Source organism: Pteropus alecto, unplaced genomic scaffold, assembly GCF_000325575.1.
Source record: "Pteropus alecto unplaced genomic scaffold, ASM32557v1 scaffold44, whole genome shotgun sequence".
Classification (NCBI taxonomy): domain Eukaryota; kingdom Metazoa; phylum Chordata; class Mammalia; order Chiroptera; family Pteropodidae; genus Pteropus; species Pteropus alecto.
In genome coordinates, this window is record NW_006436812.1 from 8,977,130 (window position 1) to 8,986,217 (window position 9,088).

The window sequence follows — 9,088 nt, forward strand, 5'->3', positions numbered from 1 at the left end:
TACACAGGTGATGGGTAGTTGTTGAAATGGTAGTCACAAAGAGGGCAGAGGAAGACGGTGAAGCTATGAAGGCTCACAGCTGCTGGCCTGGGCTGAGGGCTGACACCAGAGTCTAACTTCAATTTGATGAACTCTGGCACCCCAGTTAGGGTCATAGGGCTGGGCCCTCCCTACCAGAGTCTCAGGCCAGGCCCTTTCTTTAGACTACTTCCTTTGCCCATGGTGTTGACTTCTTTGCTCTGCCCTTGAAAGCTTTTCTCACCTTGGGGTCTGGGAAGCACTTGTGTATTTAAGCAATTGAGAGCCTACATAGGGCCTTTCAACTCACCAAAGTTGAGCAGGCTCTCTAAGCACTCACAGTTGGAAGCATCACCATACCCCCCAAGGAACATCCTCAGGCACTATGCAGCCAGCCTTGATGAGGGCAGGGGAGGGTTAGAATACTTCTAACTGAAAGAGCTACTGCCTACTTCCATCATAAGTCTCATGGAATTCCAAAAGACCCAGCAGTTCTTGCATCACAGAGTCCCTGTAGTCCTGGGACAGCTATCTCGATGAGTCCCTGGTCATTAAGTTAGGGAGTCTTCACTTTCCACACCTGCTCTTACTGATTCTGCTCTTTCCATAGCATCCTTTCTGTTATTACTTTTATCACTCAATCCCATAAGAAACAATTATGCTGGGCAGATTAGGTCCTCTGCACCTTCATCTCAGATCAAGAATTGTAGGTTTCAGGCTCTCTTGCGCCAAAAAAAAAAAAAAAAAAGTACTGGTTTGGACTAGGGACTCTTGGAGAAGAACTAGTGGAGGAAGAGCTTTGGTTAGGCGGTGAGGGCGCCTTCACAATGTAAAACAGGACATACTCACTTCCTCTCCACCAACAGCCTGATAAAGGTTCCATGATGCAGCCTCTCCAAGAAGCGGGATTCTATCCCTGATCCCTCCTACTAAGGGCTATTTACAAGCCCCATTAGCCAGAGGGTTCGTGGGAGCCTAGAACAGAGAAGAAAGCGGCGGACGCCACCAAGCACGCCAAGTTGGTTACTGATCTGCAATGACGCCCCTCTAGTGAGCCCTCTGCACAGGCCGCAGCAACCTCCACCTCTCCAGGAAGAGGTACACAACACTAGGAGGCCCCTAGCCTCCTCCCGACTTTGGCTCAGCTCAATCTCGCCAAGATACCGTGCAAACGACGGTGCCGGAAGGGGCACCCGCCCTAGTTTCTGGACCTCTCCATTCCCTCCCAAACTCTTCCCGGCAACGTGGGAACCAAGTTGAGGAACCCAGGATGTTGCCGGAACCGACCTCGATGAGGCCTCTCTAGGAAATTGGGAATTTCACATATCGTTAGCACTCAGTTCACGTTGATTGGCCTAAGGAACCGGAAAATGCCCTTAAAAAACGTGGCGGCACGCTAGCTTCACTACAGTTGTCTCAATATCTCAAGTAACTTGGCATAGTCTTCGACCACTGCCTGGCCTTCAGAAGGTGACGCCACCCGGTCTACTTCTGTTCCTCGAGGACAGCGCTATCTGCCCTCAACTATAATGGTGGCGCTGCCCAATTTGGCTGCTTGCCCCTAGGGATGATGGCTGCCAGGAGGCTTCACTTAGTTTCTCACCACCCAGGAAGACGCGGACTGGCGATTGGGCGCTGTCCGGAGGCTCCGAGAAGAAGGCCCTCGGCGGTTGGGCGGTACTGGGTCAGGCTGGTTTTAAAGGAGCCGCAGTGGGAGCCTTCGAAGACCGGGGATCTGCGGGAGGCGGCGGTGAGCGGCGCGTGGGGGAGGGCACGGAGCGGCTGGAGAGAGGGCGGGAGGAGGGAGGGAAGGAAACATTTGAACCATCTGGTCCAGGGCTGGGGAGAGCGCTGGGCGGGGATCCGAGGAGGGAGGGGGTCTGTGGGCGGGACCTCCCGGGATTGGAGTGGAGGGGGTATCTGCTTGACAGTGGATCCCCGGGGATCTGGGCTGAGTTCGTGATGCTGAAGCTCAGTCCGCCCATGTCTGAGAGGAGCTTTGCGGAGCCAAAGCTCACAGGGAGAGCAGGATCCTTGCGCGGCGTCTGATTGGAGGAACCGAGCTGTAGGATTTTTTCCGCATGGATCCAGTCTAGGGGATCTGGTGGGGCAGAGGGGGCCGTCGGTGTGTGGAAGTATTGCTTCGAAGTCCTTGGCCATTCGCTGGGAGTGGATGAAGATCAGAGTGATCCGGTGGAAACTGAGCCTCCCAGGACCGGGATCCCAGCTGATCCCGGGTTATCTCAGGGCAGAATCTACAGGGACAAAGGCCCCAGGAGGCTCAGGCTGTGGGAGAAGTGGGGCCACTGCAATTCAGGTTCTCTAAGCAATTGCCAAGCAGGACGCGAGCGATCGCTGATCTCGGCTGCGGCGGCGGCGGCGGCGGCGGCGGCGCCGGCGGCAGTGGGGAGACACCCGCTCGCGAGGGCCGACCGGGGGCGCCCTTTCGCGCCCCAGGTCTCCGGCCTGTGAGCTACCGGGAGCTGCGGGCGGACCATGAAGGGTGGAGCCCCAAGGGAAGGGCTGGCCTTCACTCCCCAATCCCCTGCTCCCCCCTCCTCCCCAGGCTGCAGCCTGGGATCCCCCAGGGACTCCCCGTAGCCGCCGCTTCCCCCATGGACTTGCCTGGGGACTCCAGGTGAGAGCACACCCCACCAGCCTGTCTTGAACCCGGGAAACGGGGAGCCTTGCGGCCGTACAGGGGAAACCACAGAGCTAACGACAGGCTTAGGCGACCGTCCTCTGCTTCTCTCATCCTCCAGCCCTCCTAGTCGGCCACGTCTGTGCCGCCAGCCCCTGGCTCGAGCATTATGGGGAGCCAGAAGCCCGAAACGGGCAAGGCTACAGACCCTGGTAGCCCCTTCACCCTTGGAAAAGGCCTCTCGGCGGGTCTTGGCCGTGGTGCTGGAAGATGTCATGGCTGCCCATATGGTGAGCCCCTTGAACTGAGAGAACTCCTTGCCCTGCCCCTGTCCCTTCTCAGTACCCATTAGGCCAGATCACTAGTGAAGTTAATTGAGGTCCAAACACCTCATTCTCACACCCATCGCTCAGGCAGCCTCCCTAATGCTAGAGATCTGCTTGGCTCACTCTTACTCCAACCTTAAATTTGGCCAGGTCTCCAATGCCCATTCCCCATCACCAACCCTGTCCTGCTGGAACCACATCCCTACAACTCTTTAAGTATGAGAAACTCTTCTACTTTCTTCCAGCCCAACTTCTAGGCAATCTTTGGGAAGCTGACTGAGGTCATTGGCTCCATTGCATAGATAAGAAAAACTGAAGCCCCAAACAGGGCATTGACTCACCCAAGGTCGCCCTTTTCATTTTTCCAAACAGCCTGGGTAAGATCACCCAGGTCCCACACCTGCAGCTCAGGACACTGTAATATCTGGCTCCCAATTCAGTTTGACTCACCTCTTTCTTGGGAATCTTGAGTGAATTTTAGCCATGATCTCTGACACCTTTGTGGCATAGGCACAGGGAGGCCCTGTCTATTACAACCTCATTTCATCACTTTGCTCTTGACACCTCCTCTCCTAGGTCCCCCTAGTGCCCCGAGAGGATACCTCCACTGCACAGCACGCCAGCAGCCATCGGGATTCTGTCCACAACCAGCCACCTGCCTTGCCACCCCAACAGGCCATGTGGTCGTCCCAGGCCAGGTGAGCATGGCAATATAGGAAGGTCAGCTGGGAACACAGCTGAGCCCCTCTGATCTTCGTGTTCCCTCTCTAGGCCTACTGACCCACTGAACTTATGCCGAGAGCCCTTGAGTCGTGTCCACCGGCCTCCTTCCACCCTGAGGCGTCGATCAAGGACAACCCCTGGCCCAGAGGAGGTCCCTTCACGAGAGGTGGACCGGGCCCCCCAGCCCACCTTGGTGGTGATGCTAGAAGACATTGCCAGCCCCCGACCCCCCACTGAGGTATGAGAACTTCGGGTAAGGATGTCAGGGGTACAGCTGGGGGTAGGCACTCCAGTGGAGGTAGAAGACAGGGGTAGGAGGGTTGAGTCTTGGGTGGATTTTGCTCAGAGCAAGAAGGACAGCATTTTAGGTAGAAGATACTGCTTGAGCAAAGACCTATATGAAAAAGTGTTTGGTGTGAATGCAGGCAGACATCTGAAGACTGAGAGAGTCAGGATATGGGAAGCTAAGAAGGCCAAAGGGGGCTTCCCTACCTCCCCACAAACATCCCCTGTTTATATCCAGGGTTTCGCTGACGAGGCTCCCAGCTTCATCATCCCAGCGAGAAGGTGAGATGGCTGGGGAAGGATTTATTAAAGTGTCCAGGCAACAACTATTGTCCAGGCAGCCAGAGCTAAGGGCATCAGAATTCACTTGTCCAATTGTTCCTTGTAGCACCTTCGGAAGCCTTAAGGGACAGGGGAGGTGCTCGCTCAGGTGGGATCTGGACCCGGAAGCTCCCCCAGCCTTTTCCTTGCCTCTTCACCCCAGAGCTGAGTCCATGAAGATGGTTAACCAGCCAGTGCCTCCACCCAGGGACCTGGAACCCCCATTCCAGCCATCTGTCCTGCCTGCAGACCCTTTGGAGAACCCATCACCAGGTAAGAACTCAGATAGAGGGATGAGACTTGGGGCTCTGGAAAATCCTAGCTGAGCTTAGACATGTCAAGTGCAGAAGTGAGGGTGAGTCTTAACCCCCTCCCAGGGCAAAGCTTGGTATGTGAAAATGGGGTTTAGACTTCCCAGGCCTGATGTTCAACTCCTACGGTGGGAGTTGTTTAGTGCATAGTTTTTTAGGAGTGGGCTTATTACTCAGTGGGCAGTTTAGTGTTTGGGAGATGGGCTGAGGTATTGAAGTGGGGCTTAGACACCTGCAGCTGAGGAATGCCCACCTGTGACCCCTCTCCTTTCCTCAGCCCCAGATCCTGTTCTGGAGCCCCCATCGACCCCACCGCCGTCCAGCCTTTTACGCCCCCGCCTCAGTCCCTGGGGCTTGGCCCCGCTAAAAAAAACGCTCCAAGCAGAGCTTTGCTGACATCTTCCTCACACCCAACAAAGCCCCACAGCCCCCGCCCCCATCAGCCCCCATGAAGTTGGAGTTGAAGATTGCCATCTCAGAGGCCGAGCAGTCCAGGGCTGCTGAGGGTACTGCATCTGTCAGTCCCCGCCCCCCTATCCGCCAGTGGCGGACCCAAGACCACAGTACCCCTGCACCTCTCCCTAAGCCCTCTCTGGGCCGAAGCCACTCCTGCCCTGATCTGGGGCCCCCTGGCTCAGATACCTGCAGCTGGCCCCCTGCTCCACACCACCCAAGCCGGCCACGGCCCCGGCGACACACTGTAGGTGGTGGAGAGATGGCCCGAGCCCCGCCACCCCCTCGACCCTGTCTCCGGAAAGAGGTCTTCCCTCTTGGAGGAGTGGGAGGCTCTCCTCCCCTCGTCACATCTTGCTCGTCCACCGCATCCACTTCCTCCTTCTCTGAACCTGCAGAACCCAGGTAGTGCTCTCTATAAACCCTCCTTAAATCCCTGGCCACAGTTGGGCCCAGCCTCCTTCCCTAGTGTCCAGTGGGCAAGAGACGGGGATACTGCTGTGAATGTTGTTTGTCTCTGAGCCTTAATCTTCTCTGCAGATTGGGGTCAACCAAGGGGAAGGAGCCAAGAGCCTCAGAGGACCAGGTGCTTTCAGACCTGGAGACCAAGGTAGGAGTACAGATGAAGCAGGGGAGACAATGGGAACCTGTGCCCATGCCGCACTCTTACCTCTGCCCCATTTTTGCAGACCATGGGAAAGGTTTCTCGATTCAGAATACGCAAGACCCCAGCCCGTCCTCAACTAAACCTTACACCAATGGGGCTGCCTCGACCGATCAGGTGAGATGCTTATTTGTGCATAGAGCTGTCTTGGCCAAACAGATGTAGGTTCACATCCCCTAAAGTGTGGCTGTGTCTCCTCTCAGGGAGCACAGTCCATCTTGGAGGAGTCAGTTTGGTCTGGACATGATTTGTGTTTAGAACTATCCATTTGCCTCGGGCAGCACTCCTGGCCCATGGCACATCCCAGAAACTGAAATATACACCAGGCCTTACTGATTCCTTCTCCAGGCCCCACTGGCCCCAGGTTTTTCAGTGCCCTCTGCTTTTTGCTCCCAGGTTGAACAAGAAAGAGTTCAGCTTGGAAGAAATTTACACCAACAAGAACTACCAGTCGCCCACAACCAGGAGGTGAGAAACTTTGAAGGTTTGGGGGTGATAAGAGGGAAGGCTGGAACCAGGTGGCATACTGTTAACCATCATCCCTCCCTGCCTGGTCTAGGACCTTTGAGACCATCTTTGAGGAGCCCCGGGAGCGCAACGGGACTCTGATTTTCACCAGCTCAAGGAAGCTGCGGCGGGCTGTAGAATTTCGGGACAGTAGCCTTCCTCGATCCCGGCGACCATCTCGTGGGGTGCGGGCTGCAACTGGCAAGACTCTTACTCCCAACCTGGCCCCCAGCCCAGATGTGGGAACCCTGCTACAGCAGCGGCTGGAGGAGCTGGATGCCTTACTCCTGGAAGAGGAGGAAGTGGACTAGGGAGCAGCCCCATTGGACCTAGGAGCTCCATCTGTTTATCTGTACATCCATCCTAGAGGGAAGGGAAGCCTCTGAGACCATTTTATTTTTTTCTCTATATTTCTAGTAAAGTTTTTGATATGTTTCTGATTCTTTTGTATGTTCCTAGCTGAGTTTGGGATTGATTGGCAGTATTGGCTGTTTCTACTCTGGCCCTTAAAGACTGAGAAATAATGGCAAGTGCCAGGGAAGACAATGAGGGTTGGATACAGGAAGGGTATAGGGAAATGGCTGTTGGAGATACTTCATTGATTTGAGAATTTCCCTGGGGCAGATTTGAGAATCTGCCCCAAAACATACTGTGATCTGAGATCCTAGTCAGGCTTCTCCCAACTCACATCAAAGAGGAGACTGAAAGTCCCAGAGTGGACTAAAGTCTTGACCAAGATGGTTCTAAATGCCTCTTAACATGCAGGCCAGGACCTGTCGCTGGATTCAAGAGCTAAGAGTAAATCAGTGCTAATTGAGCACCTACAACAAACTGCCACAGGTACTCGACCTGTACTTACCCGGCGAGAGGGAATTATATCCATTTTATACATAGGAAAGCAACTTGAGTGAGTGCGATGTCTACATTAAAAGGATAACCCAGGCACAAAGAGGCCAGAAGTGGCACTCTACAGCTTTCGTAACTTAAGAGGCAAAACAGAGCAGTGGCTGACAGCACAAACGCTGAAGCTAGGCTTCTTGAGTCCAAATCCTGGTTAGGAAACTAAATGTTGTGTCAATCCCCTCCCCCTTTGTAAAATGAAGCTAGTAGTACCTTCCTAAAAGAACTATCCAATGAGTTAACATGTGAGAAAGTGCCGGTACTCAAGAGGGAAGTTTGTTTGTTTTGGGGTTTTTTTTCCCTCGTTAGCAGGCAAAGACCACTTTCCCACTGCATTGAGCGATAACGGGACACGGTTTCCTTCCCACGCGTCTGGAGCCCGCAAAGCATGCCGTGTGTTCGGGCCACCAGGAGCCACAGGGCTATCATGTTGAGCTGCCCGTCGGACGATACTGCCACGAGCGTGCGCGAGAAGCCAGGCGGCCAGTGGGTTAAGCCAAGGGGCATGAAGGCAGAGACCACGTAACTGGCGGGCGACAGGAAGCCTCGGCAGCCGCGCGCTGCCCAGAGGCCAACCGCCCTCTAGGGCTCGCGCACCACATCCCCATTCCTTGTTTTGACGCAGTCGAAGGCAGACCAATGAACGAAGAGCAGGAAGAGGCGGGGTCATCCGGGACACCGCCCCAAGCACCTACTTCTAACCAATCGAGTCACGAGACTTGATGAAGGACAGAGCTACTCTGACGTGTACCCAATCCAGGATTTGAGGGCGGTTACAAATTATCCACTCTCCGAGTTTGACTCCGCCCTCCGACCTGACGTACACTTTTCAACCTATCAACGACTAAGCCTGTGGAGGGGTGAGGGGAAGGGGGCGGAGAGTGGGAGGAGGCAGACAGAGGAAGGAGGCGTAGGCTGAGGAGGAAGAAGGAGGAGGGGCAGAGAAGTTCTGGCGGAGGAGGCCCAAGACTCCAAGGGAGACAACAGGAGGATGCATCGGAGCTCTCCTGCTGCTCAACGGCCGTTCCTGATCCCTTAAGGCGCAAAGTCGGACAGACGAGGAAAGGAGGAAGAGACTTTTATGTCGGCCGACAGAGACGCTCTACCCGTCACCGTTGCCTCACATCCGGGGCTTTGGAGGGCTGGCCCCCGCGGCCCCGCCCCCCCTCGCGCCTTTCATGGCGACCGGAGGCGGAGGCTGGAAGACCGGGGCCTGGGAGAGGCCCCTTTAAATCTCCTTAAAGGGGTGGCCACTGAACTCGGCAGACTACAACGCCAGCCTTAAAGGGGAAGCCATCGAACAGAAGCTGACAAATTGAGAACTGTCCTGTTGGAAGAAGTGGAGCGAGCGAGGAGTCTCAGCTCCTCTCCACCATCCCCCCACACACGCAAGAAGTCCTTTAAATTCAGCTTATAGGGGAAGTGGCCGCTTGTGGAGGACTAGAAACTTAACTCCCGAGCTCTTAAAGGGGCTGCCTGCTGCTTTGAGGACCCTGGACTCCTTAAAGGGGTGGCCTCTTTTAGCCGGAGGACTTGAGACATTTTTAAAGGGGAGGTCTGCGTTTCGGGGCGAGCTTTCGGTCCCTTTTAAAGGGGTGGCCCTTCCTCTTCCTCGGGGAGACTGGTCTCGACCCCTGGCAGGGGGCGGCTACCGCACTAGGCCAGCCGGACACCGTTGGGTCGTCTTAAAGGGACCAGGGGCTGGACAGCTTGAGGCCTCTCCTTAAAGGGACGGCCGCCCCGTTTTCGCCGTCTCGGCCCCGCCGGCCCCACAGGGGGGGCCTTGGGGCTTGTCGCCCCGGGGGCGGCGCCGGCTCCCCAGGCCTTGGCCTTGGGGCAAGCTCAGGGCCAGCAGATCCTGCTTTAAAGGGGAAGCCGTGGCCCTCACGTCCCTGGGCAGCCGTCAGCGCCGCGCCTGCGACCCCGGGCCTGCGGACAG

General features: G+C 55.8%; 2 protein-coding genes across 2 annotated transcripts in view; both read left to right on the forward strand.

The window, feature by feature from the left end:
• Window positions 1-1,841: 1,841 nt before the first annotated feature.
• On the forward strand, window positions 1,842-6,689 carry PRR14 (proline rich 14). Its single transcript, XM_025048402.1, is given in 13 exon segments — window positions 1,842-2,656; window positions 2,781-2,949; window positions 3,562-3,683; window positions 3,757-3,946; window positions 4,232-4,275; window positions 4,478-4,587; window positions 4,903-4,996; window positions 4,998-5,483; window positions 5,619-5,688; window positions 5,768-5,859; window positions 6,139-6,210; window positions 6,302-6,557; window positions 6,559-6,689. Coding segments are annotated over 13 exon segments (1,752 nt in total). The 5' UTR covers window positions 1,842-2,633; the 3' UTR covers window positions 6,583-6,689.
• Window positions 6,690-7,576: 887 nt separating this feature from the next.
• FBRS (fibrosin) overlaps window positions 7,577-9,088 on the forward strand; it is a 12,907-nt gene continuing 11,395 nt past the window's right edge. Inside the window, exon 1 of the mRNA XM_025048419.1 lies at window positions 7,577-7,639. Coding sequence (XP_024904187.1) covers window positions 7,577-7,639 — 63 coding nt within the window. The remainder of the gene's footprint in view (window positions 7,640-9,088) is intronic.